General features: G+C 54.0%; 1 protein-coding gene across 1 annotated transcript; it reads left to right on the forward strand.

Moving 5' to 3' along the window:
• Window positions 1-20,241: 20,241 nt before the first annotated feature.
• On the forward strand, window positions 20,242-21,895 carry NKX2-4 (NK2 homeobox 4). The gene is made up of 2 exons (XM_075148203.1): window positions 20,242-20,614; window positions 20,719-21,895. Exons 1-2 carry the CDS (start codon window positions 20,242-20,244, stop codon window positions 21,348-21,350), a joined length of 1,005 nt encoding a protein of 334 aa, XP_075004304.1. The 3' UTR covers window positions 21,351-21,895.
• Window positions 21,896-22,175: the final 280 nt, after the last annotated feature.

Genomic DNA, 22,175 nt, shown 5'->3' on the forward strand with positions numbered 1-22,175 from the left:
GCTGATGCGACTGTGGCTCTCGCTGTGTCTCTTGGGATCACAAGAGCAGGATAATCTTTATCCTGAGAAGGTTGCTTATCTGTGTATGTTTACCCCCACACCCATACCCACCTTCAAAACATTTTTCTCAAAGCCTGTAGAACATACTAAAAAGCAATCAGGAAAAATAGCCCTCTCCTTGACAAGCATCTTAGTCAATCCCACTAGAGAGGGGAATGGCACTATACCGTAACCCCTTGCCAGAAACATGAACAAAACCCGCTTCCTCCCCCTCTCCAAGAACTGGTACTGGAGGGGGCTAACCAACTCTATCAAGTGCCTTTTGTCCACATTAAACGGCTATTCTGAGCTTGCTGGATAGGACGCAAGTGTTCACCAGTGTTTTGGCAGGATGCAGTCCTCCGTGGCTTCCAGTCCGGCAACGCTGCAGGCGTCAAAGCTGTCGTATCTCCTTAGCTTGGCTGCTCAGAGCATATGCGAGGGGATGGAGGATCCGATCAGCAGTTTGTGCTACCTTCTGAAGAGGAGGTACTGGGGCTTCACAAGTTACCCAAGCTGCAGACACATCCCCAAGAGTGTGAAAGAGTCAGTTACTTACAGAACTTGGCTAAACTGCATGCGAGTATCCTTACTTAATTATGATAAACCACTAATGGAGCCAGGCTGGAGATCCCACGTATGCTCTTCCGTCAGCTCCTGCTACTGGTCACAGGCAGGGACAGCGGGTAGGCTGTGGGGACCTCTCACATGACTCATGCAAACAGTAATTATGTCCCTAAATATTCAGTTTCTACTTTCTTCAGCTTGATTTTAAAGGCAAACAACAGCTTTTCTAGTTTTCATCAATTATTCATGGGCCACTTCAGATAGCCATCAAATATATAATCAAATTAAATTAACATATCTTGAGTTTTGTAACCCAAGATTTCCTGTTTCAGCCCACAGGACGCCTGCTTCTGTTTGGGTTGCCACTTAATCACTGCATAATATTTGTTTTGGCTTGGTTGTGTGTAAGAAGAGATTTATACCATTCCATCTGGCTGCAGCATGTTAGTCATCAGAGGATAAAAGCTACCCTTAACTCCGCTATAGGCTGTGTTAGTGTAACACTGTGCTGCTTTATGAAGCTTTGGAAATGAACACCAGAGTGCAGTAACTAAAAATACGTACAACTACCCAGTCTGCACACTGCTTAACGACCTTATCAGTCTTTAAGAAATAATACATGCCACTTGAGTCTTCTCCCACCTCCTAGATTGCCTACACAAAAATACACAGCTCTCAAAGAGGTAACCTGCAGTTATAGTAAACCTAGTTTTGTCTATGCCCCTCCAAAACCAAAATATATAAGATGTGGTGCGATACAAGGGTTTATCTGAATTTATTTAGAATGACTTCACCGTCATTGTGAATACAGCTCTCAGGGGCCCCGAGATGAATAAGGGTGCCATCATACCAGGCGTACGACACTCAGAGCTGATTCAAAGACAGTGCCTCCCATCTCAGTCTAAAGAAGAGCTTGACTTGACATCCACTGGAATCAACAGAAAGACTCACATTGACTTCAGGAGACACTGAATCAGGCTCTCAAAGGAAGACAAGCTACAAGAAGTGACTGATGGATATAGGCTTCGCATTTATTGGCACTTGGAGATGTAACAAGGAGTTCTGACAAGTCACAGATGTAAAAAAAAAAAATCAACAATAAAACTCCACAATATCATTTATAATCAAGTGTAAAATAAGTGGAAATAGCAGCAGTTACAGCACAAAGTACTTCCAGTGGTACTTGTTGCAGATCTGCTATCAACACGTTGAGGTTACAAAGGGTAAGAGCAGAGACATTCACACAGCAGAGCTGGATTTACAAGGATTCAGTCATTGCAACAGCCCCTCCGGGAGCGAAAAAAATAATCAGAGGGAACGTGCCTTCCCGTTAATCCTACCTGCCACTCCTGACTGATGCCCTGCAGCCATCTCCCCAGCGTGACTGCCTTGCTACCAACCCTCCCATGGCCAGCTGGCACTCGTGTAACCGAGAGGTTCTTCCGAAGATATCCTCACAAGGTCCTTCAAACCCAGCGTGACCTGAGGGCGAGAGATCCATGTCCCTGCTTTTCGCAAAGTCATTTTACCTGTGTACCCATCATTAGCAGATCCCACCCACGGCTGTGACACAAGGGAGAGGACAGACACCCATTAGCATGATGTCCCTTCAAGCCAGTTCTCTTCTGCCTGGTGGCAGCACTCACCATGTCAGCACAGCGCACTCGCGGGATGCTTTCCCCCACCACCACAACACACACGCGACTGCGACTGACCTACCTGTGACAGCACGCTGGTGCCACTTGAAGGCATCACATCATCCTCTCCTGGTGCTGGCCAGAGAACCATGGTGTTTGCCACCAGGTCTCGAGCAGCATGAATGCATCTTCCCTCCGAGTCCTGCCAAGGCAGGTCTGTAGGCAGGCTCCTCCTGCTGATACCTGCTAGCGGCACGGTTGTGGAGTACTTTGGATAGCATCTTACTCCTCGCATCAGCTCTGCCTTCCACCAAAGAGGCTCCTCAAATGTGAAGTCCAGCTTGGGACTTTGACTGCAGCCACCTGTAGAGGCCAGGACCTCCTTCTAGCAGACTCCTGCAAGATAAACACGTTACCTTTCCATGCGGCAAGTCAACCCCGCCACATGCCAAAACAGTCCAGCCTTTCCAAAACTACAGGCTGGGAGACATTGCGCACATCTCTGTGCTACACACAGGTTCCCCTTCCTTTACTGTGAGATCTGGGGTGATCCGTGGGGGGGTTCAAGGATTGCTGGGCTCCAGTGGTGGGCAACAGTAACCACCCTCCTTTACCTGCACTCCCAGCAGGGGACCATGGGTCAGGAGGCTGCACCCACCCAATCCCCTCCAATCTCTCAGCACCGTATGGATGGGGATTCGGCTTCTTCACCCACCCACATCACCGGCTTGGACAACTGGATTGGCCATTGCGTTGCATGGATGTACCTCTGATAAAAGGGGGGGAAGTCCACCCATATCTGCCTGTTGGGTCAAGTACAGAGGATGAACCAGTCTCCAAACAGTAAGTGCAAAGAAACAGTGGGGCAGGTACCCCACTACTTTCTCCTGTGGGACCACCAACACCTTCCTCGGGGGCTTTGCACATCGGCTCTGGGGTAGGCATTGCATCTATGTGCAGATAGAAAAGTTCCTAGAAAACCTCTTATCCTTGATATTCTTGCATGGGTCCTTCCAACCAGCACTTTATTTCCTGAGGGAGGAAAAAGGGTCAATTTAAAATGTTATTTTAAAGAAGGGAAAGTAGATACCATCAGAGGCAATTCGCTGAGCAGAGTAACAGCTGAACAGGAGAAGCTGTTTTACTCATTGAGTGGCGTTTTAAGGACAATGGTTTACATTTTAGATAATTCAGTGTATCAACTGCGCAACAAAAGTAATTCAATGATACCATTTTCAGCCTTTGAGCAGAATGGATCTTAATTGCCAAAGAGACATTTTCCTTCATATCTCTGGATCTGTACTTCATGATTTTTGTACTTTGAGCCTCAGAAAATTGCAGCTCTCTTCTGATTAAGTGCTTAATTGTGGTCAGTGCTTTTCAAAGTATTTTCAGCAGTTAGCTTAAGTTCCACTTCAGACACACGCCGTTATCGACTTCTTTATCAACTCGCACAATTTCCCTGCATCAAATGCTTTCTGAAGTATACTTGGTGGGCCTTGATCACATCCCTGTTTCGCAGGGACTCAAGTGGAGAGCCAGGTGCCTGGAGAGCCGGACAGCGCTCGCTAGCTCGGGCTCCAGCAAGACGTTTTCCCACCTTCCTTCAAGGCCCTTTCTCATCTGAAGCGGCGGCTTTGCGCTTCACCCCGGGAAGCGCGGGCGGAATTGGCAGGCTGCTGCCCAAAACGCTGCCTGCCCGGCACCCACCACGGGCTCGCACCGTGCCCTGGTCCCTTGCCTGCCCTCTGCACGCGGAGCAGCAGCAGCCAAATCCCAACTATTTAGCTGGATTTGCCAGGAAACCAAAGGAATTTAACCGTGATTTTAAACCAGGAACTACAGGCTAACGCGGGATGTGCTGGACAGCAGCTGAAGTCTAAGGATGCAGTGCTGAAAGCATTCCCCTAGTTTTAAGACCTTGCTCTAAATTAGGAAGTATAAGGGCTAAAACCCTTTTTTCCTCAACGTTGAAGCAGGTGACCAGTTAATACTGCCAGTTCCTCACGGTGTGGGAGCTTTTGCAGATGCCCAGCGAGTCCAGTCTCCAGCTGCCTGCTCCAAAAGGTCTACATGGGCTCCGAGTGCCCTTTGGACAAGGGTACGGGTAACCCCCACCTGAGAGCCCTTCCCAAGATAAGCGACCATGTTTTTTTCAGGGATTTCAGCTTCAGGCTAATGGAGGAGAACAGGGAAGGTGGCATTTGCCTTGGTATAAAAAGTTACCTACCCCTTTGGCCAGGGTGCTGCTCCTGGGGCCATTCGCCCCCTGCAATGAATAAAGTCCTGCTGTCACAGTCTTCGTTGTCACAGTCCAGCTGTAGCCGGGGACGATCTAGAGCTGCCCCAACAGCAAAGTCTGGTTAGCGCCAGCCTTTCAGGCCAATAGTTGAAAAGCCGGCTGGACCACAATAGACTGGGTTGCATCAATATTGTTCCTACGTTTTGGCGCTGTGGATGTCCTCCTCCACAGCAAAGATAAGCCACAGCTGCTTACCGAACAGCGCCCAAGGACAGCACACGCTGCGTGCTCCGCAAGGATCCCGCTGACAGGACCTAATCACTGCTGTGCATCAGTAGGCGCCAACAAGGACTCACGGCTTTAGCCCTGCCTCTTACAAGACCGTGGGAACACGCTGACGGAGGGTTTGAATTTCTAACTTCACAGCACTAGGAAATTAAACACGATGTTTGAAGTCTTTTCTAGAAACCTTGCAATAGGTCTCCATGGATCACTGTCACATTTTAAAACTTCTGTTGTGTAGTGTACCGCTGTAAACTATCAAGTGTAGATTACTGTGGGGGTGAAGCTCTCAAGGTTTCCACTCCTGTAGTTTTCACCGCTTTGTGATAAAAATCACATTGGCAGAAACATGTTGGACCTTAAAAACAAAGAATATCTCAGCACAGTTTAGAAATACTTACGTTTGGGCAAACGTATTACGAATCAGCCTGGATCCTTACCTGCAGATGTTTGAGCAATCACCTTGCAACTGGGAGAAGTGAAAACGGCTCCTCATCTTCCACCAGTAGCTCACATGAAACTGGACCTCTTTGGCAAGAAAACTGTTTGGATTATTTATCCACCGTGAAAGCCAGTATTTGCATCTGTTTCAAACACAGTGTAGTCTCACAGCTTTTTGCTCTCGAGCAGCGTGAAAGCCATCAACGCACAGGAGCGCTCAGGAACACACGGCAGGGTCAAGCCTCGCATGGCCAGGACTTAAACCCTTGTTTAAGCCCAGTCCCACGCCTCTGGTTTGCATGAGCAATGGCTATGATTGCCGAGGTAAACTGAACACTTGCCCACGCAAGTGGCCAGCAAAGGACCACTGACAGATTTTCTGCTCATTCGGATGGGTTTTGGCTCAGGAACTAAAAAGCCATTAATACATGGAAATAAAACAGCTACTCACAGCTCAGAGCGAGATGTTGGATCTCTGCAGCCTAGGGCTCACGCTGTAGCGATGGCTGGGTGCACCCGAGCTCCACCTCGGCTCAGGACAGACTGCTCCTTGCATCATCGCATGAGCAACACCGTGCAGACAGGCATGCAACGGCTGGGAACAGCTCCAGTCTCGCCACACAATTAATTGCCTTTTCTCTCCCCATTTTATGCGAATTTGCAAGCAGCTCTTGAAAAGTTTAATGGCTTCTCTGCACTGTGCTTTTGAATTTAGTGGGTCAAGAAAAAGCCCCAGCTGAGATCAAGTCTCCCTTTGGGCACCCTGGGGTGTCTCGAGGGGCTCAGTTCAACTGCAGAGCTCTGAAAAGTTTTCCATAAATTAGATGTCAGGAATGGAGTTAACCAGACCTTAGCTACATGTTCAACCATGAAGTCTTGAAGAGCCTCATCACTTCATGGACGCTTCATTATACTTGAGCCAATTATCTCCTGCTAGGAAGAGCTGTGCATCTCATATGTCATAGTTCCTGAACAAGGATCACCCACAGCTCCCCAAAAAGTTTCCAGCTGTGGGAAAACTTGTGAGGTTTCAGTCTAGAGAAGCAGCAGATGACATTGCAAGTGGTGCCACAGGCCGATGTTCAGACGATAGAGCTGCTAATGGTTAACATAATAATATTTTCATTTCGTTGTACATGAGAAAAGATAATTACTTTCAGGGTTTAAGAACTGAATGTGTTGATCCAAATGTAATCTCTGTATTTTAGCATTTGATTATTACATTGGAAATACAAATGTCAATGGGCTGTAGTAACCTAAGTTACCAGAAGAAAAAAGAGATATGTCACTTAAATTACAGTACAGAGGAAAGAGCAGAAGCCAACAAGGGACTTGAAACTTTTGTTAATTAAAAAATATTGCTTCTGAAAAGCATTTCAGGAGCCAAGAGCTTTTGTTTTTCTTAAATGATCCTTTTGCTGCACCCAAAACAAGTGAAGGCCAGGATGATGCAACCAGAAGATGATTTCCACTTCTTGATCGCCCAAATCAGAGATGAAGACCTGAATGGCTCATCTGCCACAGCAAGGAAGTTCCATGTTTTATAGCCATTTAATGACAGTCTAGCCATAGCCACCCACTCAGTTACAAGTCACAAGTTAATCCAAGAAACCCAAAATACACTCTTGGAGATTGAGGTCTGAGCAATGCTTCATTGACATTTCTCATGGGCTCAAAGACTCAAGATGCTTTTGTGTTTCCATTCCTTATCTTTTTTTTCTGCAACCCAGTTGGCATCTGGCACCTTCTTTCCTCTTTGTAAGCCCAGATGGGCTTGTTTGTCCATCTTATCCTAAACCTTCTCTAATGAATCTGGCACGCAGAGAACCTTCTTTACACCCCAGCCCAATTCAATGCAAAAATGACACAGATCTAACCAGCGGCCCCAACAGAGCAAAGCCCATCTATTAACTAGTTTAGAAATGAAGCATTGTCCTCCAGGAAGAGATCTCTATTCTGAACTTCTTGCTAAAAGCAGCTAACACAAACTGGAAGGCAAGACTGTGTGCAATAGTTAATAACAAGAGCGTGCTGCCAAGAATTGATTCAAATTGTTATGATTTGCTGTTGAACAAGCTATTGCCTTGATTTCTCAGCAAAGTTCAAGTTTACAGCAGACTGATTAGTCCTGCTAACATTCCTGAAGCACCTACCGTTGTATGAAATTTTATTAAATTGCCAGCATTGACGGCTGTTCAAAGTTTGTGTGCCTTATTGCAATTGATGACAGCAAAATAAGGAAATAAAGAAAGGGGGAGGGAGGGGGTACTCTGTTAAGGTTTTTTTCTTTTTCCTTTTCAATAAAATGTCAACTCCATTATATAGATGTCAACTCCATTACTGTAATGCTCCTTCTGTAACCTCAACATGTAACTATCTGCTAATAAAACAAGTTTCTCAAAGGGAGTGCTGAGGGCAAGCATACCCGCCGTAGGTTTCAATCTGTTTAAGAAAATGCCTGTTTATCCTTGTAGGCACAAATACCATTTTCATCATTCTGTTTTCCTGCTTGTCTTTGTTGCCCAAAAATAAAAACCTGCTCCTTATTCCAAGGAGCCTGTAGTGGTCACGGACCTATTCTTGTTATAGGAGAAGCCAGAAAATAGGAAGAGCAATGCCCAGCATGCTGGCGGGCCATAAGAAAAGCTGCATTAGACAGCAGCAAAGATGGGAGAAACGGAGGAGCAGCTGCTCCAGGTAGGAGACCCCCGATGTGCTGCCAAACCCTCTCAGGGGCCTGCCCCGGGCAAATGCCCCCCAAAAGCAGCACGATCCAAAAGCCTGGGCAACCCTACAGGCAGGACGCACCGTCACTGTCAGCCCACGAGCACTTTCAGCCACGTCACCGAACCCCTTGAGGGGCGTAGACAGGTTTGTGTGGTCGTGAGGTCAGGGCACATTTGGGAAGAGAAGACGGGTGTATCAAACCAGGGGCTGTTTGTAAGCTCATTTTTAAAAAAATTTTGTTTTTAAATAAACAAAAACTTGATGGGGGAAGACCCCCTCACCCTTTCCCAGGCAATAGCTGCGAGAAGCCTGGAGGAGGACAGATTTCCTCCTGCGATCTCAGGTTTGTTGGCTGTACACATCAATACGAAGACAAAGATGAGTACATATTTAAAGAAGAATAAAGAAATCCATTCCAGAAGAGGAGTTGTTTAGATAATTGATTTCCCTTGGACTTACAAGCACTAAATAACACCCACTGAGCCACATCTCTGAGATAACCTTTTCCTTCAAATCTCTCTTCCAAAGGATTGGCCTTTGACAGAGGCATCTTTCAAAGTGCAAATCTAGCAAGCTTTAAGCCAGCTCATAGGTAAGACCTTTCTGAAAGAACACGATGATGATTCCTCAAGCAATTATTTTTCCTTAGTATCCTTTGCATAGAGAGAGCTAATTAACTGCCTGCCAGGTTCTGCAGATTCACAGTGAAAAATGAAGTAGTACAAATGTCATAATTAATTAGCAGTTTAATGCTAGAATGAACATAGCAAAGGTGCTATAAATATTCAAGCGGCAGGACCTCCACACCAGCACGCGCTTGCTGTGCAAGCCTGCCCCGGCGGGGATGTTGTTGGGGATTTCATATGCCAGGGACCACACAACGGGGCCCCAAATCGCCATTCCTTAGCAGTAAGCTCAGCCGGAATCACAGAGGAATGAGAAATAATCTGTCGTCTCCCACCTTCCTGCTGTCGGCCATCGTCCCCCGAGGAGCCGTGCCGGGGAAGCTCACGCCGGGCAGCGATCTCGCTGCTTGGACCCCCTGCGCCAGCGCAGGCTCTGCCCTGCTGGGTCCCAGGGCTCGCCCTGGTTTGCACAGCCCAAAACCCCGCTGCCTTCCAGAGAGGAAAGGTCAGTCCCACCCTTCCCCCCTGCCCCGGCTAGCGGGACATTGTGTTTCTGTATTTTTAGTGAGCACAATGATGACAGCGGACATCGGCCAGCTTCCCAGCACCTCTCGCAACACAGTTCCCACCTTACATGGGGTAGATATGAAGACACAGCCGGTTTTTGTCCGTAGACCTGAAGCCTTCAAAAACCTCACATGGGTCGCAATCCCACCCCGCGGATAGAAAAGGAGCACATCAGCACGCAGAGTTACCAGCTTCCCCAAGGACCCTCGAGGACAGGGGGGTTTTTTTTAGGGGGGTCAAACCCAGTGCCTTACACCAGACAAGCAACGTGAATTAAAACAAAAATTAAAAATCATCAAGATTGGCTCTTGGCAAGAGCAAAAACCCAAGAAACCCCCTGAGAAGACACTCAGCCCTACCCTTGCCCCTTCAGCAGATGGGTCCAGTGCTTGCAGGCACTGGGGCGCATACTCACCCATAGTTGGAGCCCAGCACAGGACAGCTCTGCATGGGACACCTTGCACCCTGCTGTGGGCTCTGGACCAGCCCTCATAAGCCTACAGGTCATGTTGGAGCAGCCCAGGCATGGTTCTCACCCTAAACATAAATGACTCTGGGGCTGAGGCACGGTTCCTATGCTGAATGGCCCAAGGGCTCTGGAGCAGAGCAGGCTCCTGCAAAAAAAAATAAGAGAGGGGAACTTACAGGTGTCCGTGGCTCCTTTCACACGTGGTGCCCAGGCACCCACGGCTCCCTCAGCTCCCCCCTCTTCCCCATCCACCTGCGGAAGATCTTCAGGGATAAAGAGTAAACAGATAAATGAAGCCACTCTGCCAGGCACCCGTCTCCAGAGCATCCCAGGCAGCGGTGCCATCGTTGCCATCTGCTCTGCTTTGCTGGTTATGGAAGGCAATGCTGCTTTTTAAGTCTTTTTTTTTTTTAATGCCACTATCACTTTGCAGACTGCAACTCCATGGTGACAAGCACCACGGAGAAACCTGTGACACTCACGGGTCAGAGCCTGCACAGCACGTGCAGCAGCAAGGGAAGAAAACAATGAACTGGAGCAGTAACCCAGGGTATGAAAAAGAGGATAGCCTTGAGGATGAGAAAACACACAGCAGAGAAGAGAAGGTCCTTAACTTAAGTTTCCTCTTTTTTTAACCTAATGAAGTCTTTCATTACACAATCTGGAAGAGGCCAGCACCTCTTAAACATCTGCTTGGGTGCTTTGTTCAAGTACCAAACTTCTCTTTCCTGATTTAACATGCCTGGCCCATCAATGGCATATTTCAGCACTTCAAGAATGTTTCCAGGTTTTTTTCCCCCAAAGTGCTGCCTCCTGCAGGTGAGAGCAGTGAAATAATGGCTCAGCTATGTTCATCAGTCATTAGGGTACCACGCACCATGGAGCTCAGCCTGTGAACGCCACTCCTCGGGATGAGCAGCCTATTCCAGAAGCTGGGACGGCATCAGCAGGGCACTTACCCCCTACAGCCTTCCAAACCCCAAAGGTAATTTCCCTGTGCAACAGCTTTGGATCTAGGCAAAAGGGGCTACAGCAATGGGGATTTCTATGGAGGGAGTCTGGGAGAAGCCTTGCACCACCTCTTGCTCATTTGGGAGCAGAACTAGTCTCCTCCAGGTTCACATCGTTCATAAGACCAGTTTAACCAACTCCTCCTGACTCAGTCTTGATCTGGTCTGTTATTTCCAGCTCTGGCTGTTCACTGCTCCGCTCTGCTCTCCTCGATTCGGATCACCTCCCTACCAGGCTGTCCCACAAATTTTCATATGCATCAAGAGCCGCAAGACGCTAAACTACAGACTCACTGGATATTCAGATCAGATTTAAAGAATGCCTGCGTGGCCTTTGCTAGCCCCGCGCAAGAGGCCGACCCTTCACAGGAGCAGCGCGGTGCTGCCATTGAGCTACCAACCCCGGCTGAGCCGCACAGCGGAGAATGGCGAGATGGCAACGTGGCTGCCCAGGGCTCAAACCAGAGCTGGCTTCACCCCAGTGGGATTTATAAAGTTATTTCAGTACCTGGAGATGCTGACAGGCACCCAGCAAGACCAAGACGAGTCGGTACCCAGCTGCAGAGTGCAGGGATGCTCTGGGTGCCTTGGAGTGGTCCAGCAGCAGGAGATGGCAGCCTGAAGTGCCCGATGCCCTTGCAGAAACTACCTCCCAGTCAGGAGCATGACTCCCATTGATTTTTTCACTAGGGTTTACGGTCCTTCATGAGGTCTGAAAAACCCCACTTGCATCACACGAACTGTCAGACAGCCTGGACACCCCCGAGCAGGCGCGGGGTAGCCTGAGGGGAAACCTCCCTCTGCACAAAAGGGCAGAGAAATGAGACGACCAGGGCACAGAGACTCCCTCTCGCAGCCAAAGACCACCCTGCACCCCACCTCCAGCCACCCCCTCCCATGCCAGCCCAGCTCTGCTCTGTCCATGTTGCAGCATTCGGACCCAAGCCCAGTTCGGTCAATTAATTTCGAGTGTTGCCTCTTTATTCCTGATAGCCAATACTGTAAGTCATCTTACACGCATTGGCTTCCCTCAGTGTAATTTAATTAAAAGAAAAAGCTCAGACATGATTTCTTCTTTAGAAAACTGTCTTTCTGGAGGCTCCATTATCCCCTTCTGACTTCTTGAGAATATTTGTTCTTTTATTCTGCATATTCCAGCCCTCCCATCGCAGGGAGCATCACCGCCGGTAACTGCCCAATGCCAGCGGCCGCGGGGACCTGCACACAGAAGGCACAGGCAGCCGAGTCGGAAAAGCTGCCTGGGGTGCCGGCACACCGCATGCAAGCTCAGGCGCCCGTTGCAAGGTCCCGACTCGAGGAGAGCCAGCAGCAGAGCTGGCTGTCACATCACCGCTCCCGCAGGTCTATCCCAGCGGGAAAGCTCTGCCGTGTCTGGTCTCTGGCTCCTTCCACACCGGGGACAGGGCAGCAAGCCCCGAAGCTGCCACGGGGGTACTGCTCTACTGCATACAAACCCCACCACGTCCCTGCTGCAGGGTAAACACGCACTGAGGCGGGGAGAGAGAGGACAATATTTCTACCCTTTTACTCACTGCTTTTGGCAGTCAGTGATGACCTTATTATAATCCTCATCTCCCGAAACAGCCAAATCCCCGTTGCCACCCGGGAGACAGCCTCACCTCATGCATCCACGCTGCCCCGTGGAAATGGCCATGTTCTCCCATCCTAGGTGGAATGAGCAGGAGCTGCTCCTCAGCTCCCCTTCCCTTCATTGGAGCAGACAAGGTGAACCCTCCCTTCGCAGGCAATTGGCAGGGGGATAAACATCCTTAAAGGCCAGCTTCGCAGCTGGGTGCCATTTAACACCAGCACCCACACCTGCACCCCTGATGAACGAAGCCCCACTGACCAGCTTCCCTCACTCTCCACATCACTGGGAAAGGAACCATTTCCCCATGCCCCCGCCTGTGCCGGGTCTTGCACCCGCGCTGCCCATCAGACACGCTCCTACTCCCCAGGGCTGGCACAGAAACTCTTCCTCCAAAGGAGGTGTTTTCTCCCCGCTCTGGTTGCCACCTCGCTCTGCTCAGCCTCCAAGTAACTATGGTTACTTCTAATTGTACAAGGACTATTATTCTGACTTCAGAGGTAATGGAGAGGATCCTTCAGGAAGTCTCTCCACTTTGTCGTTTCCTCAGACTGTATCTAAATCTAACCCAACCCCCTTGACCACATGCTGACATAAGGATGCCAATAGAAGAAATCAGGAGATGTCATCAAATGAGTATGGAGCTTTTTTCATCCTTTTTCTTCCCCTTTCCAAAGAAAACCCATGTGGTGCTAAATGCCTGTGTGGGGTTTCGCATAGAGCCAACTCCGTGCCTGAAGACTGTCTAACTTCTCAACCTACTGTCCAGGCTGGATACGGGCAGGAGCCTTCGACTCCTTAATCCTCCCTGTTAGCAAACTGTACAAAATGTTCTATGTTAAATAAACTGTTTGCAACATGGACTCCTGAACACGCGGAGAGACCGGTGTCTGAGGGCCCTCCTGCACTCCCGAAGAGTTTGGCCTCCTGAAGGGAGAGCAACACACAGCCATGAAACCCTCGGGCAGATGAGGACCCAGCAGCTACAGCAAACGCCAGTGCAAACCGGGGGTCAGAGTTTCGCAAACCAGCAATGACGTCAGACCTGACCTGGGCACAGGAGAGAAGGGATATGGAGAGACAAAAAACTAGCGTTAAATTAGTAAAATACTTAAGTAAGGGGGCTTGGGAGAAACACTGAGCCTTCTCCAACAGAGGGAAGAAGCCACGTGGATTTGGGTAGCCTCCACATCAGCAGAAAGATCTCTCCTGGGTGACAGAGCAGGACAGGAGAGGCGTCATTAAAATTCACCCCTATGCCGCAAAAGCACAACAGAGCCCCGGCATCCTGTGCACGCACCTAATCAAGCCGCCAAGGAGCACGGAGACCTTTGCTAATCCCTCTGCCAGCGCTAAGCACCGCCCAGGCCAGGTACAACGTGCGGACAGACAAACAGGCATGTCCCGTCTGAGAGGGCTCCTCTTCCAAAGCCAGCAGCAGTCATGAGCAACGTGCATCGGGAGGAAATTTTAAACGGCGACAGAAAATAACCCGAGCAGTAACTCAGGAGCCCAGATTTTACGGGCGTTCCCTCGCAGAGAAATCATCGAGCCCCACACAGTGCAGTGACGAGGAAAGCCAGCCTCGTTATTCAACCCTACTAATTAAAAAGGAAGGGAAAACAATATGGAATAAAAGAACACTGTATCAACAAAGAGAGAAGGGGAAGTTGGCCAGGAGGCTGCGGCACAGCACAAAGGAGCCAACAGCAGCACGAGCCCGCTGCTAGCCAGACGCGGTGCAGGGTTCAGTGAACCTTGCAGAAAAGGCTGGGATGCCAAATAAATATTTACATTCTGTTATTCGAGGAAAAGCTGGATGAGATGCCACTGTCACACAGCATTGGAATATTTCCTACTGCATCAATAATTAGGAAAATGTTAAATCAGCTCTTGGATATTTCACTTAACCGGGAGGACCAATGTTCCCCACACCCGAGAGCCCCACAGGAGACAGCTCCGTTCACACCACCGCATGGCAGCCAGAAACTTTTCCCAGCCAGATCTGAGGACACAAGACATTTACCTGGGATCTCTGTAGCTGAAAACATCCCTTTCCACAGGCAGGAGGAAAACTGGCTTGTGCTCCCACGGCCGCAGAAGCTGCCACCCGAACCCTGCAGCAGGCAAAGCAGAGGGGGGGGGGCAGAGCCCACGGCAGCTCCTGGGGAGCACCTCGCCTGCCCGTGGCCCTTAATAAACTTGCGTGCCTCCACGCAGGAGTCAATCGAAGCCCCTAATAACAGCCCACAGCTGTGCGAGCCGCAAGCAGCCGCCTGCCGTCACTCGTCCCTGCGGGCTGCCAGCTCCAAGGGGCGAGAAATGCATGAATCGGGAGCTGGCAGCAGAGTCGGTGCCCGTTAATGTGCAAAACGCATCAGGGTGAACAATCTTGTCATTATTTCAGTGAGAGGAAAACATGCTTCGTGGAGGTAACTGCTGATATCAGGCCCAAGGGATTCACTGAATACAGAATCAGCACTGGATGAAATCAATGTAATCCTCGTTAACAGGATCGGCAACTGATCTCAGGTGATAGCTGCGCCTACTGCCAACCCACAGGGTGTTTCTAGAGGGGTCTTGTGCTGCTCAGCATCTTTTCCAGTGGTTAGGAAGAAAATCTGAAAGGACCGCTAGTATTTTCAGCCACCCTCCAAATTCACAGCGTGGTAAATGGCTACAGGAAGACTTTACTTCGATCGGAGCCATGCAACACCCAGCTGAGGTTGCACACCGTGGGTTTAATGCAGCCAAATGCCGCGTCCGTGTGCCTGGGCACCAAGGGCAGAGGAGGGACGAACCCTCGCGGGCTCTCTGGAGGGCTCAGCCAGCACCACCCAGGTGATGGGACAGGCACTGCCCCGAGCCGTCAGCGAGGACAGGGCAGGCACAGACCGGCAGACAAACAGCCCTGGCTCTGCAAGGCCGTGCCTCCCGGGAGCAGCGGGTGATGGGATGGGTAGCCGAGGGCTCGGGAGGCCATTTCAGCCCAACGCGCAGCATCTGTGAGCCGCTGCCTGCTGCAGGCGCTGGGAAAGGGGCTCAGGAAAAAAGCCCCAAGGAAAAATATCCATCTAGCAAGCAGGACTTTCAGGGAAGGATTTGAGAAGTCCAATATGTTTAGTGGGTTTTTGCCCAAAAACTAACATAAGAAAAACCTACAGTCACAAGGAAAAACACTGTAAATGGTAACTGATGGTAATTGTCATCGTGTGTAGAGAGGCAGCACGAAGGGAACGCTAAGGTGGACAGATGTCAGGTGCAGTGACACATCCCCCATAAGTCTGCCACTGACTTTAGTATAAGCAAAACCCCCAAACCTGCGGCAACGTCTCCTGCGGCGGCCAGGCGTTCCCGCCGGCAAGCACCCCGGCCACTAACTCCTGCCCACAATTACTTTTTAAGTGCTTCATTTCCCCTGGAAAGGGAGACGCACACCCACCCAGGCGCAGGCAGCGAGACCCACATCTGCAGCCGGAGCAGAGATCTCTTTATGCCGCATAAATATCTTTCTTTCCCTGTGAACAGGCCATTTAGTGACACTTAAAACTACTAAATCTGGGGTTTATGTGGAAATGATTTTAGAGTGCACTGGAAACCCCAGGTTCCTTTTTCAATCTAACAACGTCTTTAGAAAGCAATTCTTTAAGCCTCCATTTCCAAGACCCTTTTAATCTCTGCAAATTATTGGTAAGAGCTGAATCAAGGCAAACTGCCATCAACTGTGATCACAACACTGTAACTGGGCAATGAGCGACTATCGCTGATTATTTAGAAGAAACTATTGCTTTTAGGCAAGTTGCCACAGAAATAAATTAGCATTTATACTGGCTTATTGAAAAACGCCAAAAAAACCCCAGCCTCTATCTATATGTCAATTGTGTCTTGCCAAGGTCAATACCTTTACTGTAATAGGCACGGTCTCAAATAGCAAGAACAACTTATGTGTGGAAATGAGCACCGTACGGCCAAAATATGTCACTATTATCAGCAAGACAAACTGATCTCTGAAATAACATCTGCATTCCCACAGCTTTAAATAAAGGTGACCTTCTGTGGAAGGTGTGTAATCAAGAAGCTAGGAAAATAATTCAAAAAAATTAAAACCTAATAGTTTGACTTCTCGGTAGGTTCCTTCCTATCACAGCCTTATTGCCGTTGTTAGGTCTTTTTTGAAAATCTGCTTTTGACTACTTTGCTTGAAATCTGCAGCTTGATCTCCCCAGGCTGTGGGAGGACAGGTCCATTTTTGCATGGCTCTTCCAGGTAATGACTGATTAAGTTAGAAAAATATACATTCTATAAATGAGGATGATTTTAAGGGGATTTTTTTTGTGAAAAGTTTGCCATATCAATAGGATTTTCTCTACCAACAGTCCAGCACATTCTAACGAAATGAAACATCTTCTCCCCGTCACAAAATCCAGCCACTGAAGTTGAACTGGAACAAAGGAGTGTGTTGGGTTTCTGCTAAAGAAAAACAGCAAAGGGAAAAATCACCTCAATACTTCATTTTAAATATTTGATACTGACCCTGCCAAAAGGCTCCGTTTCAGGGAAGTTCCAATGCCCGGTTTAAGAAATGATGAAAGCCTTCGTTACAATGTTATGCCTTTTATAAAAAAAAAATCATGCTACTGATGTGGGAAAAATTCTGGGGTGTTTTCAGCGCAAAATAAACATGAGGAATTTTGTTGGCTGTGCTTCCCCTTTGCACAGGGAAGGAGCAGCCTCTGCCCCCCGGGGATGGGGGCGAAGGGTGTCCCCCTGGTCCCTGGAGGAGCCAGCGGGCAGGAGATCGAGTCAGTCCCTGCCGCACCCCAGGGACCCGCCGCAGAGCTCCAGAGCCCGTCCCAGCCCCGTCACTGGTGCAACACCCCGCATCGCTCCTCATCCCAGCCCCTCTAACAGGACTTTGGCCGTGGCTGTTGCGCTCAAGGTCATTTTCCTACCAGCTGACCCTCCCCGGGCTGCTCTCCTGCTGGGCAGACCCATTGCATTTCACTCCTTGTGCACAAGGTCCCCGCTTCAACGTCTCGGTGCGTAAGCGGAGGCCGCAGGTGCTGGAACCGTGCCCATCGCTCGAGTCCTTATGGATTGTGCCAGATCCCGAAGACCCGGGTCACACCTGCCAGGCTCACGTGCACGGGGCCAGTCCTGCTCATCCCTCCACCTTATTTCTGCCTGGTTTGTTACCAAAGCAGCACTGAGGCCTCAGGGAGATGCCAAACTCCTCCCTGCTCCAGCAGCTTGCAGGAAATCGTCCCCGGGGCAGCAGGAGCAGTCTGTCCCCTCCCCGGAGAGGAGTGGGAACACCACTCGCCGCCGACCTCCCGGGGGTCTCACCTGCACGGGCTGCTGCGGGGTCCTTGGTTTGCCAAGCTGCAGGTTAACCCCAGGGCTGTTTCCCTGCAGGGCTGACCGGGGTCCCCCCCCTCCTCCTGCCTGGCCAGGGGGGCTCAGGCCTGACCCCCATCCGCCGGGGCGATGCCGCCTGCCCCGACAACAAATGGGCACCTCTAAGTCCGGGGAGGACGGAGTTTTAGCAGCTCCTTCCTGGAGTGTGACTCCCAGAGAGCAGGGGACGTGCTCCAAAAGGGACAGAAAACTCTCCTTGGGAAGAAAATAAAATAAAACAAAATACAACTGTCAGCCTTTTGAGGAAGACTCTGGTGAAGTAAGAGCTGAACTCAGAGGATGCTCAGCAGTGCAGAGCGCAGCGCAGCTGTACCTCGGCCGCCTGGAAATGCCCGAGCTGTGGGCACGGGCAGCCGGGGCTCTGCTGCGGGGCCCCGACCCTCAGGGCGAGTGGGCAGAGCTGTGTCCCCCCTGGGGACGTCCCAACAAGCAGGCAGGTCTCACTGGTGGGTCACCTCCAGCGCTGCGGGAGGGGTGGCAGCAGGCCCCCTGCGCTGCTCCCAACGGCGGGCAGTGACAGAGGGTTTTTAAAACGTTTTTTTGAAGCAGGGAGGGGGAAAACAGGTGCAGGAAAAAATAACGCAGGTGCCAGGAATTCTGTCTGAACTGTGGGAAAACTGCAACTGAATAAAGTGTTGCAGGTAAAATTGGTGGGGAGTGGGAGTTTCGGAGAGATGAGCAGCAAGAGCAGTAGCGCATGCAGAGCCTGAATGCGTTTAACTAGTGCCATGCGCCGGGGGTCTTCAGAGTTTAAGAGGGGAAGCACAAACTTTAAAAGGCAGAACTGTCCTCTCTCTGATTTTTTATCTTTTATTTTTCTTTGACAATCATCCCAGTGCTGGAGATGCTTTGCCCAGCAGTTGGAATCAAAGGGGTGAGGGAAAGGACAGGGTTTGGGGAAGGGAAGGGCCCGGTCCTGAGGTGCGGGACACCCCTGGCTCCCCAAAAAGGGGCTCAGCCCCTCCCGGAGCGGGGCATGGGGAGGGTGGCCAGTGCCGCCCGGGCCAGGCCGGCCCAGGGGCAAACACCGGGAGCGGACGGACGGACGCCCGGGGGTGCAGCTGCGTATCGCACGCACCAAGTTTTATCTATTTGTACGGGAAGCGCAGCTCTGCTGGTCCCCACTCGCAAGGGCTGTGTGCGGATGGGTGCACCAGCCCGTGGGGGTGGGCTGGCACCCCACGGCACCCCGGCCCGGCTGGGCGCAGGGCAGGAGCCCCAGAGCACCCCACGGGTGTGAGCAGGCGGGGAGCAGCGTGGGGCCGTTTGAGAGGACGCATTTACCAGCGAGGCAAATCCGCGGGCTCCTGCGGCGTTTGTGCGGGATCAAGCTCGCTGCTGCGGAGGTCGCCCGGCTGCGCGCACATATAGCGGTGTATAGGCTGAGCGCGTGTAGCCGCGCAGAGATGCGCGGAGCTCCGGCCGCCGCCCGCGGGTCCGCACCGCCCGGCCGCCCCGTCGCGCCGGCCCGGGGCAGACAGAGCCGAGACCGCTTGCAGCTCCCCACGGCCCCCCGCGGCGGGCAAGCACAGCTCGGGGGGCAGCACGAAAGTTTGGCCGCGGGATGAAGCCGGGGGGTCGGGCCGCGCCCCGGCCTCCCAGCCTGCAAAGGGCCGCCCAAGCGCCCGCCCAGCTCCCCCCTGCCCGCCGGGAGCGGCAGGGGACGGGCAGGGGCAGCCCCGGCCGCTGCCCCCCGACGGACGCCGGGTCCCGCCGCCCGACTCTCCGCAGCCGCAGCCCGGGGCGGGGGGAGCGCGTCCCGCGTCCACCGCGGCCCCCAGCCGGGGGCACGGGCAGCCCCGAGGGGGCATTTCGTTGTCGCAAAACCAACGAACAAACGAACCACGACCAAAGAAAAAACCAAAACCCCAAACCAAACCGCAAACGAAGCATCATCCCTGAAAAGGCACCCGGCGCTGCACGGGTCCCCGCCCGGGCCCGCACCCCGGCGGGAGCGGGTCCGGGGAGCGGCGGCCCCGGCGCTTCGTCCCGCCGCCCCGCGGGGGCCGGGGACAGCCCGCCGCCTTATCCCGGCTCGGGGCCGCCCGCCCCCGGAGAACCGGGCCGGGAAAGGGGCTTCCCCGGCTCCTGCCGTCGGGTCCGCGCCGCCGGGCTCGGGTCCACGCCGCAGCCGTCCCGTTGCCCCGAGGGCGGGCTATTTTGGGGGGCACACACCTCCACCCCCACCGCGGTGCGGTCCGCGCCCCCCGCCCGCGCCGCGCACCGCGGGGGGAGCGGGCAGGTACTTACGGGCGAGGGCCGCGGGGCTCGTCCCGGGCCGGGGCCGCTCGGAGCCGCTCCGGCACTGCCCCGGGGCTGCCGGGCTTAAGAGCCGTCCGGCGGGCGCAGGACAATGGCCGGGAGGAGGAGGAGGGGGCCGGGAGGGCGGCGGGAGGCGGGGAGGGGACGGGGCCGCCGCCGCCGCTCTCCCCCGCCGGGCGCGCTCGCTCCGCCCCCCCGCGTCTGGCGTAAACCCGGCGCCGGGCTAAAAGAAACGGCGAGCTACCGGCGCCCGGGGCTGGTGGCCGCCGCGCCGCGCCTCGCCCGCGCACGGCTCGCCGGTGCCGGCGGCAGCGCCCGGCCCGTCCCGTCGCGTCCCGCCGCGCCATGTCGCTGAGCCCCAAGCACACGACGCCCTTCTCGGTCACCGACATCCTCAGCCCGATGGAGGAGAGCTACAAGAAGTTCGGCGGCATGGACGGGGCGGGCGGGCTGGGCGCGCCCCTCGGGCCCTACCGCCAGCCGCCGGTGCCCGCCGCCGCCGCCGTGCCGCAGCACGTCGTGGCGGGCCCCACCGGGGCGGCCGCCTACCACATGCCCCACGGCGTCTCCCAGTTCCCGCACGGCGCCGTCGGGGGCTACTGCAACGGCGGGCTGGGCAACATGGGCGAGCTGCCCGCCTACCCCGAGGGGATGCGGAGCGGCGCGGCGGCGGGCGGCGGCTGGTACGGGGCCGGCGGCGACCCCCGCTACTCCAGCAGTAAGTGCGGGCGCGGGGCGGTGGGCGCGGGGCGGCGGGCGGGCGGGGGGAGCCGCTGCCCCCGACGGGGCGGCCGCCGGCGCTGAGCCGCCTGTCCCGCTCAGTCTCCAGGTTCATGGGCCCGTCGGCGGGGATGAACGTGGCCGGGATGGGCGGCCTGAGCGGTATCGCCGAGGGCGCCAAGGCTATCGTGCCGCTCCACGCGGCCCCGCGGAGGAAGAGGAGGGTGCTCTTCTCACAGGCGCAGGTCTACGAGCTGGAGCGGCGCTTCAAGCAGCAGAAGTACCTGTCGGCGCCGGAGCGGGAGCACCTGGCCAGCCTGATCCACCTCACCCCCACCCAGGTGAAGATCTGGTTTCAGAACCACCGCTACAAGATGAAGCGCCAGGCCAAGGACAAGGCGGCCGCCCAGCAGCTGCACCCCGACGGCGGCCTCTGCCAGCAGCACTCGCCGCGCCGCGTCGCCGTGCCCGTGCTGGTGAAGGACGGCAAGCCCTGCCCGCCGCCGGGCAGCGGCACCCCGGCCCCCGGGCAGCCCGCGCCCCCGCCCCCCGCCGCTCCCGCCGCCCACCCGCACCCCGGCTCGCTGGGGCAGGCGGCCGACCTGGAGGAGCTCTCGCCCAGCCCGCCGGCGCTGCACGGCCAGGTGCCCGCCCTGGCCCCCATGGACTCGGCCGGCGTCGACTACAACGGCGGCATGGTCAGCCCCAACCTGCTCTACGGCAGGACGTGGTAATCCCTGTGCCCCCCTCCCGCCCCGCCCCGCCCTCGGGGACCGGACCCCCCCCGCCCCCGACGGCCGCCCCGGCCCGGCGAGGCGCCTGCGGGGAGCCCCGACGGCCGCCCGTGGGCCCCCGCCTCGCCCGCGCGCCCCCGCGGTCCACGCTTCGGTTTTTTGAGACTTTCCGGGGTTTTGGGAACTTGGACCCGAAGGCCAAGCCGCGGCGGGGCGGGCGGCCGAGTGGGCGTCCACGCGTGGGCGCAGGGCTGCGGGCGTGTGTCTGTGCGTGTGTGTGCGTGTGTGTGCGCGCCTGTTCGTGGCTCCGTGAACGTCCGACTTCGTGCCGGTGTGCGCGGCCGCCGGGGGCCCGCCCGGGAGAGCCGCCCCGACGGGGCGCCCGGCCGGCGGGGGGGAACCGGGGGGCGCCGGGGGGCGGCCGGGGGGCGCGGGGCTCCGCTCCCGGCCCGGCCCCGCTCTCCTGCGGCCGGGCACCGGCAGCCGAGCCCGAGCGCAGCCGAGGGCCCGCGCCGGTGCGCGTATACCTTACAGACCCATTGAACGCGAACAATAAATCTTCTGAAGTGCAACTTATCTCAGCAGAATTAATTTTATAAGGGTGCCCCTGAAGTGCAATTTCATTATTATTTGATTGGAGATAAATTGAATTGTAACTCAAGGTCGAGGAGGCGGCGAGCGGGGCGAGCGGCCGCTGCCTTTTGGAGGACGGGGAGCGGCTGGAGCAAGAAAATAAACCAAACCCGAGGCTGGCAGCGGCGGAGGGTGTTTTGGCAGAAGAGCTCTCGAACGCCGGTGCTCAGATTTAAGGGGGAAAAACGTTTT

The sequence above is a fragment of the Calonectris borealis genome, chromosome 3 (genome assembly GCF_964195595.1).
Source record: "Calonectris borealis chromosome 3, bCalBor7.hap1.2, whole genome shotgun sequence".
Taxonomy (NCBI): Eukaryota; Metazoa; Chordata; class Aves; order Procellariiformes; family Procellariidae; genus Calonectris; species Calonectris borealis.

What these genes read in the sequence shown, in the direction of transcription:
- NKX2-4 (XM_075148203.1), top strand. Translation starts at nt 20,242, where the DNA reads ATGTCGCTGAGCCCCAAGCACACGACGCCCTTCTCGGTCACCGACATC. An exon ending in CGACCCCCGCTACTCCAGCA is followed by an intron (nt 20,615 to 20,718) that starts GTAAGTGCGGGC and finishes TGTCCCGCTCAG; the next exon opens with TCTCCAGGTTCATGGGCCCG.